The 18,434-nt window shown below is 47.1% G+C and overlaps 2 protein-coding genes across 3 annotated transcripts in view; one reads left to right on the top strand and one right to left on the bottom strand.

Annotated features, from left to right (window-relative positions):
* Window positions 1–18,434, top strand: part of SLC5A10 (solute carrier family 5 member 10) — an 86,774-nt gene that overhangs the window by 23,871 nt on the left and 44,469 nt on the right. The window lies entirely within an intron of this gene.
* The window catches only part of FAM83G (family with sequence similarity 83 member G), a 37,677-nt gene that overhangs the window by 6,669 nt on the left and 12,574 nt on the right, over window positions 1–18,434 (bottom strand). For both annotated transcript variants that reach the window (XM_075830613.1, XM_075830614.1), the window contains exons 2-4: window positions 15,681–15,848; window positions 7,850–7,974; window positions 5,921–7,454 (exon numbers count right to left, since the gene is read on the bottom strand). In XM_075830613.1, coding sequence (XP_075686728.1) covers window positions 5,921–7,454; window positions 7,850–7,974; window positions 15,681–15,848 — 1,827 coding nt within the window. The remainder of the gene's footprint in view (window positions 1–5,920; window positions 7,455–7,849; window positions 7,975–15,680; window positions 15,849–18,434) is intronic.

Below are 18,434 nucleotides of genomic sequence, written 5' to 3'. Positions count from 1 at the left end.
AAATTGTTATTTCATTGGGGATACAGATATGAACTAAAACAGACATGTCAGGAGAGGGGACCGGTCCTCTTTGAACCTAATTTTACTCTTGTCCCACTAGAGGACTTGAAGCAGTATAATGGCTTGTAGAATACTTTGGAGTACTTCGTATAATGTTACACCGACCCCAGCACACGAGAGTATATTTCATCAGTAATTACGGACCCATTCGTTTCTATTGGCCCCGGACACCTTTCAATATTTTTACTGATTGGTGTCCGTGCTGAAAAAATGATCGAACCCGTCCTATTCTCGTCTGTAATTACGGCACAGACTCTCCCATAGAAGCTTCCGTACATACAGACGGCTACAGATGTGCATCCGTAAACCGTCCGTATGTTGGTGACTTAACGCAATCATGGGCCAAAATATATTAGACTGAAATTTGTAACGGGTACGTCAACCGATAGCCGCCCTCCAGTGATTTATCCAATTTCCAAATCATAGGTGATCGATTGATAGAATATATATATATTCTATCTCGGAGAGAAAAGATGACACGAGAGACCGCGCTTTGTATGCTCAAAATCCTTCTCTGCCGTTTATGGACAAACTCCATTACAATAATATCATTCAGAAGGGGCGTAGGCTTGAGGTTAACCAATCAGAGGCAATGTGACAATATTTGTTAGGCTCTGTTCACACGCAGTAGCAAAATACGTCTGAAAATACGGAGCGGTTTTCAGGCGAAAACAGCTCCTGATTTTCAGACGTTTTTGTAACTAATTTTTCGCGGCGTATTTTACGGCCGTTTTTGGAGCTGTTTTTCAATGGAGTCCATGAAAAACGCCTCCAAAAACGTCCCAAGAAGTGACATGCACTTTTTCGCGGGCGTCTTTTTACGCGTCGTATTTTGACAGCGACACCTAAAAAGACACCTCGTGGGAACAGAACATCGTAAAACCCATTGCAAGCATTGGCAGATGCTTGTAGGCGTAATGGAGCCGTTTTTTCAGGCGCAATTCGAGGCGTAAAACGCCAGAATTACGTCTGAAAACCGTGCGTGTGAACATACAGCCAATTACAGACACACGATACATTCCGGATCCATCATTGTAATTCTTCACACATCAGGTTTGCAGGCGCCTGATCTCTCTTGGCAAGAACATTCCTGTAAGATGGGGGAGGCAGTCTCACATGCATCTTTGCCCTCCTCCCATCTCACTCCCTGCTCCTTCCTCACAAGGTCAAAGATAACAACTTAGAAACATAAAAACCTGTCTTAACCCCTTCATGACCGGGCCTGAAAAGACCTTAATGACCAGCTCAATTTTTCTGTTTTTGCCTCTCTGCGTTTCAGCAGCCATAACTTTTTTATTTTTTCATTGACGTGGCTGTATGAGGCCTTGTTTTATGCGGGAGAAATAGTATTTTATTTTTCCCACAGTTTGGGGGGGGGTAAAAAATTTTTTTTTTACGGCGTCAATATAGGAAAAAGCGATTCTCGGAATAGTTTTTTTTTTTGTTTCTTTTTTATCCCGTTCACGTTTCACGCTAAATAACCCATTAGATTAATTCTTCAGGTTATTACGGTCGTGCAGATACCTAATATGCGTAAGTTTTTTGTTTTTATTTAGTGTAGGGGCAATAAAATGTATTTAATGCAAAATAAAGACTCTTTTTGGGACTTTATTTGTTTTGTTACTTTTTTTTTTTTTTTTTTTTAATCCCATCAAGGGATAACTTTATTTGTAACTTTATTTTTTACTTGTAATGTATTAGCATACTCCTGTACGCTAATACATTACACTGTGTCACTATGACACAGGCTGCTGATCGGGCAGCACATAGTGTGCCCGAACAGCAGGCACACGGAACAGACAGCCCTGGGGTCCTTTGTAGGTCCTCAGGGCTGACTGCAGAGGGATTCCCCATTGTTTGATCGCATCACTGGAATCCCGATGATGCGATCAAAGAGGGGAATTCCCTTTGATCATGCCGCGGTCACGGACCGCGGTAATCAAAGGGTTACACAGCTGGGGTCCGAATGTTTGCCGACCCCAGCTGTGTTCAGGAGGCTTCTCTAAGATCAGGAGCTGTTAGTTACACGAGCGCTCATCAGCCTGATCTACAGCGACGCCAAAAATCAGTGGGCGGTCGGGAAGGTGTTAAAGGAGTAACGACTTTCTTATTCGTTACAAAAGAAACAAGATGGAGACTCCAGACAAGGCGGCCGCTGCACAAAATTAAATAATGTTTAAATGATTTTAATCACTTTCACAGTGACATCATTTGTAGCCTCCCTCTTTTTTTACAGATAGATGAAAATACGGTCGTGTGCACGGGGCCTATGGCTACATTCAAACCAGCGCAACTAACCACGGATGTGAACAACCGCAACTTTTCACGTCCGAGGGGCACCCGTGCGGGACGCGTGGTCACGGATCCCCCATAGACTGAAGTCTATGGAGGGATGGGGGACACGCAGGAAAATAGGACATGTAAAATCTCACCCACTTTGCTGCTACCGTATTCTGCTGCGTATTTTCCGGCCACAATTCCGCTACGTGTGGACGAGCCCTCGAGCCTCTTTTACACGGGCCAATGATTGAATCAGAGCGGTGTCTTCCAACGAACTGTAACGACCCCAGCGCCTGTGTCCGTCGCATGGCCAGGACAGAATTGTATCCACTGGGAGTAAACAATGAATGTTCCTACTATATAACAGCAAGCGGAGATCTTGAAAACCGTGAGAACTTAATGCAGAAAATGTATTGGAAAATTGAATAAAAGTTTTAATTAGGCAAAAAAAAGAAACATTTGCCGAAACCAGAAAACCCCGTCTAAAGTCTGTAGCGCCAAATACCTGCAAGTATGGCGGGCAAAAATCGTCTCAATACCAGATTAGCAGAAAATTGTCTGATAGTCCGGCGGTTCAGCTCTGAAGCAGAGTTTACAGGCCAAGGAGAAATCCCTGAATAGTCGGTCGTGAGACACTGGGTGACAAGCAAGTTTCCCGTGTGCCCCGTTTTCTCACCTCATTTTTACTTGCGCCAGGCAGATTCTCTCACCCGCAGGCTTTGGTGCTATTTAGCGGCGGGGAGCGGCGGGCATGAATTGTGGGGCTGAAGTCACAGCAGAGAGGACCGGAGTATTTCGTCACAGTTTCCAGATTTCAATACTCACCCCATGGGGTAACTTCGGGCACCACAACTGAGGTCTGACAAAGACCCTATTGGTATTTGTATTAATTTTCCATTATTGGGGTGTCGCTATGGCGGGCGCAGAGGTAGCGCCTCCTGGTGCCTGAGGGGTGTAAAGGCCTCTATACCACATAAGACGACTCCAGTATTATAAATATATAACAAGATCTGCAACTGCATTTTACTAAAAATAACCGAGACTGGCACAGGACGCTGACACAGGACGCTGCCAGGACCACCACCATCCCCGAAACGTGCAGAAGCAGGCCCTCATATAAATACATAAGAAATCATGTGCCATGGTAAACAAGAACACGGTGTACAGCAGACATGGAGGGCGGAGCTGTGCCAACCTGTGGAGCAGCCCTGCCCACACCCCGGCCATATCCGTCACTCTGGGGCTTATTCAGAAGAGAAGTGCAGACAGAAAGTGGTGGTGTCCATAAGAACCAATCAGAGCGTTAGCTTCAATTTGAAGCAGTGATCCGATTGGCTGCTAGGGATCCTCCCGCTTTTGTCCGCAATAATCTGAATAGTAGCCTGACCACCAAAGCATTGCATGCTGGGAACTGTAGATCATCTGCACCCGCGGTACAATGCGGGGTATAGGTATCAGCCTCCAGCCGCTATAGTCACGTATAGATCATGTGTCATGTTCAGGGACTTTGCCTGCAGGTCAAGAAAGGCTCGAAAACACCAAAGGATCCAGAGGGCGGCCATTTTATTGTTTTTGTGTAAACCGGTCTGGCAGCGCGGCGGGAGCAAATTATTCAGTTACGACAGCAAAACTTCAAAGAAAATTCACTTTAAAACATCAATTTACTACAAGTCGCAGTTAAAAATCTACAGAAAATGCAGAGCAAAGCCCCGTAAAAAATCTCCGCAATTACGGACACGCCAGGTTCTATTGGCCGCGGACACCTTTCCGTATTGCTTCGCAAGCGTGTCCGTGCCGGGGATTATGGAGCATGTGTTACTTTTCGTTTTTTACGGGCCGTGCTCCTTTGTATAGGGGCACAGCCCAAAAAGGGGGCCCGCGGCCGGCCGTGAGCATGAGGCCTAGCTCTGAAAATCCTGATCCTGGGCTACATGAGGGTTTTCTCCTCCATTCAGGTCTAAAGCTGCATTCAGAATTCTACTTAATTCCTGAGAGCAGTGCATTGTGGGAGCGCAGACGTCTGGGCTCACCAGGAAATACCTTTATTATATGCCGAACTAGAAATAAATCAGCAGTGGCGCCAATTTAAAACGTGCCTTATATGATTGGCCAAGAGGCAGCGGTACTTTAGCGCCTGAATTAGTTGCACCCACGAACAGGTGGTGAATCTTGGCCAATCAGAATAGAGTGTCCCATTCACACTGGCGGATTTGCTATAGAGCATCTGATAGATTTTCTTTAGAGGAGTCGCTTTTGTGGCCGTTTTTAGAATTGCGGCAGAACCGCGCTATTTTTGTTAAAGCCGCCACGGATTTGCAGCAATTCCCAAAAAATAAGAACCACAAACAAAAATGTGGTAAAAAAAATTGCAACAAAAACGACTAATGTAAATACACCCTTAAAGGGATATGTCCTCGTAACTCCTAATAAGTCACGTCTGACGGGGGGGAAGAGATAATCCGCTGTCTGTTTCCAAGGGCAACCAGCAAAATTCTAAACAGCAGCAGAAAACATGAAATTACTCCAAATGAGCACAAGGAAGAGCAACATTACCCAAAGGGTAACTAAGCGTTCAGCAAACTTCTGATATGTCACAGTGATTGGATTGGTGGGGGTCCGAGCACTGAGACCCCCACCGATCGCTAAAACAAAGCAGCAGAAGTTCTCGTGTGAGCGCTCAGCCGCTTTGTTTCAGTTCGGCTTTTTCCGGAAAGCCGATGTATCGGAGGACAGGCTCATAGACTTTCTATTGAGTCCATACACGATACATTGATTACTGGAAAAAGCCGAACAGACACGAACCGGCTGAGCGCTCACACGAGAACTTCCGCTGCTTTGTTTTAGCGATTGGTGGGGGTCTCCATGCTCGGACCCCCACCAATCCAAACTTCTGACCCGTCACTGACACTTCGTTACCCTTCAACTTCTTATATGGGCTTATATATGTCATGGGCTTTTCATGACGTTTACATTATACGTCACCATAGACTTTAATGGTATCCGTTTAACGGCCACCATTAAAGTCTATGACGACCGCCGACGTTCAACTATATACCGGGAAAAATCTACCGACGTATACGTTAAACATAGGCAAAAAACGTGATGTGAACCGGGCCTTACTTATTTCTTATATAATACTGAAGGTTCATAAGATATTCAGCAGCCGTAATCCCACTGCGCAGGTGCCCAAAATACAGTCTGACCTGGTTTAGATTTTCCATCCCAAGCCGGAGCAGCCATGACGGAGGTCGGAACACCGATTGTATTCAGTCTTAGAAAAAGATAACAGACAGAGAAGAGAACGGGTCTACAACAACATGGAGGTCGTCGGTACAATGCCGACTACTGCAACTCCGACAACCTGTGCGTCCATATAGAAGTTGACCTGAGATGGTCAATTGGTGGTGACGTAAAGTACTGCAATGGTACCGCCACCCAGAAGTGACAAGACGCCTGGATCTAGGGGGCAGGTTAACCGCTCTATGAAGTCCGTCCATCAACCCAGGAATAATAAATAAAGAACGTTCTACGAATCACTGGTCATATTGGACAGATCACCTTCGTTGACATCAATACACACCTGAGAAGGGTCCGAAGCGTAAATCCGGTCATTCCTTTGTAAGGGGTTACTGGACAGTACATACTCCTCCAGCACGGTTCTCTTCTTCCCATGTTCTGAAGGATTCATTTCCACCAAGGTGTGGGAGATGCTGAGAGGACTCAAGAAGCTTCCTCTACTAATGTGGCCATCGCTGAGCTTCCGGTGCGGCGCCGGACGCTCTCCATTGGTCATACGTTCAGAGCTCCTCCTGTGCAAGGAAGCAGATGGGTAATATTCCTCGGACACGGAGGAGGCGTTGGAGGGAGGTAAAGAACCGGAGCCGCTGGATGAACATTCTTCGGTGCACGACCTAAACATCCCGGCGTCATCTTCGTCTTGGTCATTGGGTCCATTTTCAACGAGGATGTCCATCTCTTCGGCTTCTCTTCCATCGGCGTCCACCCCATTGACAGACGGCACGGTGTTTTCCTCCGCCGACGCGCTTGTGCTGGGAGATTTGACGTTTAAAGCGTTCTTCATGCTGATAAAGTCCGGGACTTGAATTGTTCTCGGCTTCGGCACCGGAGGCGGTTTGCCACCCGTTGCGTTATTGGACACAAGGTGATTATTTTCAGCTAGCGACGCGATGCCTTCTAGAGGTCTTTGTGGAGAAGGGATCTCGGCTGGTCCTTCATTGTTATGCGGCTTCGGGTCATCTGCCGCTGCCGATTCTTCTGTCGGCACCGTACCCGGAGGAGATCCATCTCGGCTGTCCTGTCTTGACGCACTACTCTTTGTACAGCTGGCTTTCGATCCATGCTCTTGGCTAGTCTGTCTGGCAGGATGACCCACACTAGGATCAGACTCCTTGGATGGGTCGTCCGGTTTGGACGGGACGCGCCCGTGTTCGGATTCTTCCGTCTGGCTCGGTTGCCTGGACGTGTTATTACTAGAAGACGGACTCTCTCGTTGTTGTTGTTGTTGCTGCTTCATCATCTCATTGTCCCTGCTCTGCTGCATGTACTGAGCGGTCGCTTGTGAAGTGTCACAAATCTTGATTCTGTTCATCTGGGAGGGCTGCGCATTCTTGATATTTGGGTCAATAATATTAATGTACCCTAAGATATCGCTACCCGGCTCTGGGTCGGGCTCTACCCATGTGGGTAGATACTCAAACATATTGGCTTTTTCCATGTCTTGTAGGGCCGGGTGGAGCTGGCGCTCGTCTGTCTGGTGCTCTACTGTAAATATTCGAGCTTTGGGGATGATCTTTTTGGCAACTTCATTTCCTTGCTTGGAATCTTTTCCGGCCTCGCTGGCACTCTTGACGGTAACCAGGGCGTATTTGGGGTTAAATAGCTTCCGGGCAATGGCTTCTGAAGCTCCTGCGGGCAGGGCGGGCGGCTGGATCACTGGCTCTGGTTCTGGTTCGTTATCCATTGGGACACTTTTCAGACTGACTCCCTTGGACAGGAGATAAAGTTCCTGGAACTGACGGTCAAAGGTCTCCACGACTTGGCCAGAAAGCACAGTGATCAGATTTCGGTCAATCCTCGCTGCTGACCAGGTGAAGCTAGGAAACAAAGTGAAGCCATTAGGTAAAGTTTATCATCATATCGGCATACAACATGTAGAAGACCCCTCATAATTACACCGGCCCATCTTATCTTCCTGCTGTAGTGGATAAAGTAGGACTATACCGGTCTCTTTCTTCCCAATATAAGGCCTCTATATTGCTGCTAAGGTATATCAATAGTAAAATCCAGAAAATACCCTATTTTATGTGTAGCCATCTCTGGATTGCCCACCGAGCATATTGCCACCTTTCTAAGATAAATCATCTGTAATATGTGTAGGTCTCTTAGATACTCATCGGGGGCTGCCCATAACGTATAGGGCTACCTCGCCAAGGTGCACTGCCATGATGGTCCAAACCCACCCACTTCCGTAGTATTTGTAGCTGGTTACCTGTAAGACCCGCACATAGTTTTGTCTCCATCCACAAACATGAACTTCTGTCCTAGAGATCCCTTGAACTTGGATGAGAGTCGGGTGTAAAACTCGGATCCCCCGACACTGCGGACCCGGAGGTTCTGCAAAATAATCAAAGAAAAGAGGTCAATATGAGGAGATGCGAGGACGGTGCACGGGGCGGTTTACAGCAACAATCTTCAATACAAAAGTTTTGTGACCCCCCCTAATGAAACCTTCACAGCGATGCAAACCGTAGCGGCAAAGTGGGCGAGAGTGAACAAATCTCATCCGCACGCCGCGCAGATACGGAGCGGAAAAAAAACGCTCAGAAATTGACCTGCGGTGCTGAATTTTATTCTACAGCATGTCAGTTGTATTTGCGTAAACGCTGCGGATTTGTTGCGGGTTATTCAATGAGGAGGTTCCACCGCTAAAAAACACAACTCAGAAAAAAAATCTTATACTTACCCAGGAGTTTGTGTTTCTTCCTCCAGCGCGGCCTCCTGGGATGACCTTTCATCCCATGTGACCGCTGCAGCCAATCACAGGCTGTAGCGGTGGTCACATGGATGAAACGTCATCCCAAGAGGCCGGCGAAGTGCTGCAGTTTTCCGCAGCGGACATTCCAGGTGAAAAACCGCACCACACTTTGGTGCGGTTTTTTCGCCCAGAATTCCCTGCAGCGCACAGGGCGGATACGCTGAGTGCTATTAAGCAGCGTATCCGCCCTGTGTGAATTCTCCCTAACACAGACCCATTACCTGTGCAGGGAATGAGCCAAAGGGACCTCGGTCCCTCCGTTCTTGTGATCGGTGAGGATCCCAGAGGCCAAACCCCAACTGATCATAAAGCTAAATCGAAGTGATGTGCCATAATGTGATCGATGGGAATACCTCGGATTGTAAGACAAAAACTTTGAGAACTTTTTATATCGATACCATGAAAACGAATCTTCTCTCAGTTCCTCAGCTCTACAGTTAAATATTTGTAGGTAGACGAGCGGATGATCACATCTGAACCTCCGTAAACCTCTCGCGGTCAGTTAGGGCATGTTCACACGCAGTGGTTTCAGATGTAATTCGGGCGTTTTACGCCTGAAAAAACGCCCCTAATACGCCTACAAACATCTGCCCATTGCTTTCAATGGGAATTACGATGTTCTGTTCCCACGAGCCTTTATTTTACGCGTCGTGTCAAAATACGGCGCGTAAAATGACGGCTCGTCAAAAGAAGTGCGGGACACTTCTTGGGACCTTTTTGGTGTCGTTTTTCATGGACTCCATTGAAAAACAGCTCCAAGAACGGCCGTAAAATACGCTGCGAAAAACGCGAGTTGTTAAAAAAACGTCTGAAAATCAGTAGCGGTTTTCGGCTGAAAACAGCTCCGTATTTTCAGACGTTTTTGCTCACTGCGTGTGAACGTAGCCTTACAATGTTTGAGCAAGACATTCAATTAAAAAGGTCCTAAGTATATGTTCAACATCCGTTCCCGTCCGCTCCGCCTGTTATCCCATTCCAGATCGGAGCGATGAGTCACACCAGACAAAAGGTCACTGAGAAAACACAGATGACACCACCAGGTATTGTAATAAGACACGGGAAGATCTGTGTACAGAGGAGGATAAAATACGCTGCCAAGTGACTGTTCCTTAAGGCGCCCATACACAGGTGAATGGCGGCTGATCCCGCGAGAACGGTCGTCCATCTAAAGTGTATGGGGGTGTCTGGCTATCCCCGGATATCGGGGTAAAGAAGGATCGGGCATGTTGGATTTCAACATGCCCGATCCTTTGTTCTGACGGGAGAAAAGCTGCCACTAAATGTTTATGGCCAAACCGATCGTGTAAGGGGAGGTCGGTAGGAATAGCGGTCGGCTGAACGAGAGTGTATGGTCCAGTGCTCTGTAATACACTCAGCAGAGATATACTCATATACTGACAGCAGCAGAAGGGTTAATATGTAAAAATATAGCGTCATCATGTAACCAGACCCGAAACCGGAGCGTCCCTGCCGTTAGGAGTGTTATTCATTCTGGTTTCCCCACAGATGTCACGGACACCTCGCCCTTAAACCAAAACACGCCACATATCTAATAAGGGGATACGGATAGGTTACAGTACGGTTTCTACATTGCAGCAGCTCGCGGCTGTATCTCCACGACACATTTTCGCACTCCGGGCTCCACCCCCTTCTTATATTTTTCTTACCCTACGGAGGAATCCAGCCTTCAATATCACATGAAATGTCATTTAGCAGCTATTTTTTATGGTCGGCCGCAAATGTCTGCGAGCCAATGTACAGATTTATGTAAAGTCCTAGCCAAATATCTGTATGTAATAATAGAATATATCTCTACAGCGCGCAGAGCTCCTAACACCTGCATAGAGCTAAAGATGAATGCCTGCAGCTGCCACTAGGGGGAGCTTACTGCATACATTAGGACTTAATTATTAAACTCCTGAACTCCCCCTAGTGGTGACTGCAGGCAGATAGAATTTTATCATTCAGCTCCGTGTCTATGCAGGGGATTCGGAGCTCTGTATGACATTCACTTTAAGGATTTACTTTCCGATAAAGGCAAATATTGGAACGTCCACTAGATCAGGAAGGTAACATGAAATAATCGACATCAAATTGTAATCAATAGTGAAATCTGAGAACTAGATTTGATAAGACGCCTATCACGACACGCTGCAATACGCTCCACTTTCACCGATATCTAGAAATAACAGAAAGGAATTTATTGTTCTATTGATGCAGCTTGTTGGGATATAAAGAACCCCGACCTTTATCCCGGCAATAAATCACGTTATGTAGGAATTTGGACGGAGACGCATCGGTCATCCATTGCTATTCCTGCGAGATGATCTCAGCGGCTCAGTCCTCAAAAGAAGGTAAGTAATAAAGGAGGGCCCTACGGCAGAATCAAAACGGCACCTCAAGCTCAACTCACTTCTACTTGTATCCTGCAACCCCCCACACAAGTCCTCCGACTGCAGATGTCATATATATATATATATATATAGAAGAGCAATGTCTCCCACCCCACCCCTGAGATGGCGGCGTCATGTAGCCCCATATGGTGTTGCTAACCCTGTTGTGATTGGATTTGGAGCCCCCGCAATAGTAGTGGCAGGACGTCGCTGGTAGTCACTGAATGTATGTTGAACATCGAAACGCATGCAGTTTTCAGAGGAGGTTTTAACCGAAGCTCAAATGCAAGGTGTGAATGGACCCAATAGTCTGTTATTTGCCCACTAAGAAGCCATAAACAGTGGGATCCCGGCCCAGTTTTTGTAAGGCTGTGTTAACTTTGTGGCGGTCAAAACGTAGAACCGCGACATGTGAATACTCCCCAATTAGTTGTGTTTTCTTCAACTGTGTCCACTCCAGGCAATCAAACCCTCAGCTGTGCAAGCAGGACCTGATCGGAACGGGTTGTCAAATCTCTGGACGTAAAAAAAAAAAAAAAAAAAAAAAAAAAATTTCCATTCACTGACAGCATGCAGAGAACTTGAAAACAGTGAGGAATTTTAGCACAAAGTCTATTAGAAAGTTGCAGAACTTTATCACACAATGATTAAGCTTCATGGACATAAAACTGGGAAATCCCATAAGAAGAAGTTCTTGTGACTATTCCTGTTCCGCTTCCAGGGGAATCCATGTTTGTTTGTATGATTTTTCCTTCACTGAATTAAAGGGGGTCTCCGAGATCCGTGTGAATTTCCCACAAGGGACATTTAGAGTAGTAATATATGATCGCTGGGACCCCCCACTGATCGCCGGAACCCTCCCAAGTCCCCTGTCCCTTCTCATCGCACGACCGCGGTTTTGGAGGTGTTTGAATAGAGCAGCGGTCGAGCATGAGTGTTGCCGTTTCTTTTAAAGTCTATGAAATGGACAGTCCGGTACAGCGCTCGGGTATCCGTTAGCCCCATAGACTGACTCGGCACCCCCGTTCTAGTGACTGGGGGGGTCCCAGCTCTGGGAGAATCCTTTGTGGAGAGCTCTTTTAATGTGCTGAAGAAAAGGTCAAGAAAATTTACCTACAGACGATGGTTTCCACCACCGCCACCCGCCGCATAGTGATGTCCCTTTAAACGTCACATGACTAAGCCAGCCAATCAACGTCACAGTGCAGATGTATCATTGGCTGCCATAATCATGTGATGTCCCTCGCTAGAGGATCTACACAGTGCTGCTCAGTGATTGGCTGCCATAGCGAGGGGACTTCTCGATGTCACTACCCGGAGGACTGGCGGCAGGGGGAGCAGCGGTGACTCCGTATTTATTCATCTTCATCCGATCTTCCGATATTGGAGGCTCGATCGCGGTTTTCTACAGACACGGGAACTTTCATTATCTTTCTCACGATAAGACGGCGCGCTCACGTATCACCTGATCATAGCCGCTAGCACGGTAACATTACAGACAATAAGAAACGCATTGTGGACCGGTCTGTGGGAATGCGCCCCCCCTCCCCCCATGACGAAACACTGTTCTCATAAACAAACCCCCTCCCCCAACCTGCATTCTACACATTGCACAGCCCGCACCCTGCCTCCTGGACATGGACGTCTCCGCGTACCATCTGCTGGGAACGCGCCAAATTCAGGCCGGCAAAGCTCTAATAAATGGTTGTCACTCAGCTTTTCTGGTCCCGAATGGAAAATCAGCTCTGTGACCCGGCAGCGCAGCAAACGGATCCGGGAGTCAGGAGATTTTGCATTTAGGAGTCTAGGAAAGTTGGGTGGCAACCCTGAAGGATCCCGTCAAGCCGTATCTAAGAAATGGATGAACAGGATTTTTATTTCTGGAAAAGCTGGGTGACACAAAAACAGCTTTCCTAGAGTCCTGAACGGCAAATATTGAGTTGTGATCATCTGTCAAGCTATTAATATGACTAGTCATCAGACCTACAACTATACAGCGTTATCACCCAGCTTTACCGGACCCCTGAATGGTGCATCTGCCTAGTTATGATGTGATAGATCCCGTTAGGTCTCATTTTCCATTCAGGATGGTAGGAAAGCTGTGTCATGACTTTTTTTTGTCTACACCTGAAACGATAAGCCATAAGAGGATTTCACGTGTGATCTCCAGATCTGTCTAGGGATTTGGACTCTCACGGGTGAGGACGGCGACATCTTTATAGCGGTCAGATCAGCGGATGAAGGAGGAGCCGCCCTCTGACGTTTGCTGAGACGTCGCACTTGTATCTGATCAACTGAAGGTCGCGGCGCTCCATGACACGGGGGGGGGGGGGGGGGCGCAGTCTGACACGTGGGGCATTTGGAAGTCTTGATTTACACTCAGAGGCCATTTTTCTTCCCTTTATTTGGACACCCTCCAGGACAGTCTGCGGCCTGCCCCCCTGATCCTATAAGGCCTTGTTCACACAGTGCAGATTTGATGCAGATTTTGCATGCAAGACCTGTAAGCCCTTCCTTTATATATTTCTTCTGTTTACGTTCCTGTTTTTGGGTTGAAAAATACATGTAAAACCTGCAGTGTGTGAACAAGGCCTTACAGGTGCAGGTCCAGTCTATTATACGGTGCCACAATGTCTAGGACTCTATTCACACCTGCTGCCAAAATCCACGTGGAGTCTGATGACAATCCGCATCCCATGTATGTCAATCGTTCACATGCTACGGAAATTTTCTGCACCGATTTTGAAAAGCATGAAACTTATTTCGGTGGAATCCACAGAGAGGACAACGGGACTAATCTCTGTACGGATCCGCTGCAAACTCGCGACACATCCGCGGCAGAAGTCAGAGGGGAAGCCTTTCATTTCTGCCGTTCAGATACAGGTCACATTTTAACGCGACGTGTGAACGAGGCCTTAACATTAGGGACATGGGTTTGAAGACGAGCGGGGCAACTTTTTCGTGGACTTTCTCTGTTCTCTTCATGTTTGCATGGGTTTCCTGATAAGTACCTCAATAACTGGCTGCCTATGAAATTATCCCTAGCATGTGTGTAAATAGAGTGTGAGCTCTTGGGGACAGAGAATGATGCGATTACAATCTGTGTACAGCACTGCGCAACATGTTGGCACAGTATACAGTATAAAAAATAAAATAAAAAGTTAGGCACCGAGGGCTCCTGTTAGGGAAACAGATTGCACAGGATGGATTTTTTACTTTGTTTTACCCAGAGATAAGCGGCATATGTGTGTCTGAACCGCTTATCTCCTCTGCTCTATTAGAACTACCTGTATGGCTAAGAGAATTCACAGTTGTTTTAAAGGGGCAGGATAGGCTGATGTGTGACCAGCGGAGGCCGAAAACAGCAGAACAAAGGGGTCGGGTAATCTGGCATCGGACAGCCCCCCTCCCCTCACCATCGTATTGTATCTTCGCCACCAAGTCACCCCATTCATGTGTCTCTTACCTCATTATTTACAATTAGAACGTCTCTCCCGCTCTCCGGGATTGTAATTATTACTTCACACACCCAAGACGGCAGCAGAGGAACATATAAGGTGTGAGCGGACCCTGCAGCAATATGCCTGGCTACCCCTTATATCTAAAGAAAAACACACATTGCGGGCTCAGCGCGCTATTTATATTCATGTCCTCACAAGCACACCTCACAGGCAGGGAGGCACCCCTGGGTGCTCAGGAAACCGCACACGCAGGTGGAGCAGAAATCAGTGTACTGGGCAGGTGGCCCCTCTGCTCCACACAGAATCCTGACACACCTGATATATAGCGTTCTGTCATTGTATCGAGAGATTACCATCAGTTCCAAAGCCGGGCCCCTGCGTGATGACATCACACCCCTCGCTTCTGGGACAAGATGACCGAGGTTTTCCCTACCCCCGTCCCAGCCTTTATATAACCAATAGGAAGGGGGTAATGAGCTCGGCCCCTGTTCTCAGGGACCCCATAGCAGGTGCATGAGCTGCCGGTGGATGCAGATATTGAATAGTATCTGGATTGTGTGATGTTTTGGGGCTAAAGCGGAAAACTACTGAGTGACATTTTGCGGTGCCCACAGGGGTTTTCCATATGGATGAAGCTTAAAGGGCAAGTAAACCTTCAAACTTCTGACATCTCATAGTGACATGTCAGAAGTTTTGATTGGTGGGGGTCCGAGCACTGAGACCCCCACCGATCGGTAAAACGAAGCAGCAGAAGTGTGAGCGCTGAGCTGTTCGGCTTTTTTTTTCCGGAAATCTGATGTATCGGAGTACAGACTTTCTATTGAGTCCGTACTCCGATACATTGATTTCCAGAAAAAGCCGAACAGACCCGAAACGGCTGAGCGCTCACACGAACACTTATGCCGCTTCCTTCTAGCGATTGGTGGGGGTCTCAGCGCTCGGACCCCCACCAATCAAAACTTCTGACATGTCACTATAACATGTCAGAAATTTGTCAAACGTTTAGTTACCCTTTCATTATTGTATCATGAAAAGTTCTTCTAATATACTGGTTTTAATTCCTCACCATTTTTAAAATCATGCTAGCTGTCAGTGAATTGAAACATTGTTTACATCCAGTGGCTGAAACCCTGTCCTGACTTATCAATTATATCCAATCTTTCTGGGTGACCAAAGTATTCAGTCCCAGTAACTACTCAAGTATGACGGGGTCACCGAAAGTTCTATACTCCAGACTGCCCCTCCAGCGGAGCCGGGTCTTACAGTGAACCGCTGGTGGATCAGAGACGCTGCTGAACTTCACACTGGGCGATAAAGTGGACTGTAGGACCCCCGGAGAATATAACGCACGCATCCTATTAATTACGTCAGATCGGGCAGGAGGTAAAGAGCTGAAATCCAATAGCCCTGAGGTCTGGGAACGTCACTCACCTTGAGGTGACCTCTGTGCATTTGAGCCTTCTCACACATCTGTAGGAAATACTTCACATCGGACTCATTGAGAATGATGTACACCGAGGTCTTCCTCTTGTATCCTGCGTCCAGCATATCCTTAAATATATCCACATCCGTGAAGAGGTCCATGACAACGGCGATAACCTGGGGGGAGAATAGGGTGAAATTTAGGGTTAGAGGCACTGCAGGAAACATTGCGACTTAGAAGGTTTATTACAGGAGATCCAATAACAGCAGGATCCGTCATCTTCCACGGTCATTGCATATCGGTATAGGAACCCCTTCCAGGTTTTGGTTCACGCCACGACGGGTGGTGTAATCCTAGAACTAGTCGATTATGTCACTTTAGGGCTAATGACGGGGTGTCTGTGCGCAATCACGTCACCCATGGAGAACGGCGATCAAACTAATGGGGCTGAACTGCAATACTACACAGTCCACGGGCAGACGCCGCGTCTCAGAGACATTTTTCTAATCCTGGACGCCCCCTTTAAATGTGACAAATATGGCCGCCACTGCACACTAACAGAGGTTGTCACCCATGTTTCCTAGAGTCCGGATTGGAAAACCCTTGATCCGTCCTGATCGCTGTATTCTTTAAACAGGCCGATCCCCGTCTGGCGCTCGTTTTCACTATTTACATGGCGCAATGATTGTGGGTATATATGGGGACCAGTGATCGGAAATACAATCGTCCGCCCCCATACAGTTTGCAAGCGTTTTTATGGCAGCCTAAAAGATCCGATCGGCCAATGAGAAATAGTTTGATCGTTTGACCGCGACGATTACACGGGCCGATGATCGGGAACTAGCGGTCGTCCGACCATCAGCCCGTGTAAGAGGGTCTTCAGGACGAGCGTGAAAGCCCGGTGACAACCACAGTTGGAGTGTTATGGCGCCATATTGACAACCAGCTTTCTCAGAAACAGGTCTAAGGCCACAATCACACGCGTGATGTATTGTACGCAGCATAGATGACCGGTCACCAGGAGACGCATACACAGCTGCCTCACCGTGCGGTCGTATCAAGATTTAGACTTTACAAATCTTTTCCTTTACAGATTGTGACTTGATTTTCGTGTTTTCTATGTTTTTCTCCATTCAGATTTATAGCAGTTTTCAGAATTTTGCTGGTTGCCCTTGACAACAGACAGCAGTTTAGCTCCAGCAATCTGTCAGACATGTGACCTAGGTATCCACACACTCACAATAGCCCCCGGCTCCCCTATACATAACGAGCGTGCTCGTGTTTTCAATGGAGAGAAGGAAATAGGCGGCTGCCAGACACCTCCGGCAGCAGCTTATCTCCCCAAAATAACGGATTGGGCGTGTTTGATCTTTCTTTCATCGCGGGAGGGTCCGGATACCCCCATAAACATGTCAGCCAGTCCCCATATTGGCACCCATTATATCTGATCTCCCATAATGCACTGTTCCCTGGTAACAAGAAACCAGCAGAATTCTGGCTTTTGAAGTGAATGGAGAAGAAAGTGTCACATTTCAGTATAAGTAAAGCAAAGGGTTTACAAAGTTAAGGCGGCCATGAACATTAGAGAGCTGTGGTCCACTTTAAAGGGACTATCCCGGACTAGAAAAACAGGTCAGGGTTTTGTTCCTGAAACAGCACCACTTTAGTCCATTGGCTGTGTCTGGTATTGCAGCTCATAACTTCAATGGGGAAGAACTGCAATACCAGATACATCCCTTGGGCTAGAGTGGCGCTGTTTCTGTAAAAAAAAAAATACTTTGACACCACCTTTCAATGTGCTTGTGCTTCCAGCCCGCGTCTCTACTTCACACCGTATCTTTCATCGGTGTCATTTACTCACACGCCCAGAGAACGCAAAAACAATCCGCCAAAGTTGAATTAATGCTCAGCCGCGGTGAGAACGGGAAGCTGCATTCCTGCCCAGAATATCACGATTACACGCGAGATGTCATCCCATGCGGCCGACAAGAAAAATCACAGAGTGCTTTTATTTAACCCTTTCTGTGCTGAATCATATGAAGGTTACGATGGATCCCATGGACTGACTGTGATTAAAGGAGTTTTCCCACTATATGTCATGTCATCACCTCCAAAGCCATGGGGGTCTGACTGCTGAGACCTTCACCAATCCTCAGCCCCATCACTTGAATGGAGCGATGTTACAGTATAGCAGGAGGCTAAGAACGCCGCTGTGCAGAAGAACTGCTGAAAGGACTCTGCGGTCCCACCGTTTCGGGATCAGTGTTGTACCTAGGGGTCGGACCCCCACCAATCCTTGAACATTCTAAGATAGAATACTCCATGAGATTTGAAAAAAGGGTCAAACCCCGCTCAGAAACAGCGCCACCCCTGCCTATAGGCGGTGTCTGGTATTGCAGTTCAGCTCCATAGTTTTGATTAATCTTCCCAATATGATTTCAGGTATTCCCCTTTTTCAAGGAGAATCTCAATAGCAAAATTAGAAGATTAAGGAGTTGGGTGGATCTTTAATTATTGGGTCGTGGACTAGAAACTTATTTACATGCACATTCAGGTCAGAGGGGTCTGTGGAGGGGCAACTGGGCATCTCAGAACTGCTCATCCAAAGGGATTGCAAAATAAATTGTCTGGAAAAATAATCCAATATGGCCGATCCTCCTTTCAGAATAGATGGTTCATGGAGTCCGCAGACCTCATATTATTAGAATGTCATCACATCCCGACAATAACGAGTGCGTATAGGCAGTTTATGGGCCGCAAGG

The sequence above is a fragment of the Rhinoderma darwinii genome, chromosome 6 (genome assembly GCF_050947455.1).
Source record: "Rhinoderma darwinii isolate aRhiDar2 chromosome 6, aRhiDar2.hap1, whole genome shotgun sequence".
NCBI classification, from domain to species: domain Eukaryota; kingdom Metazoa; phylum Chordata; class Amphibia; order Anura; family Rhinodermatidae; genus Rhinoderma; species Rhinoderma darwinii.
This window is presented reverse-complemented; position numbering and strand designations above follow the sequence as displayed.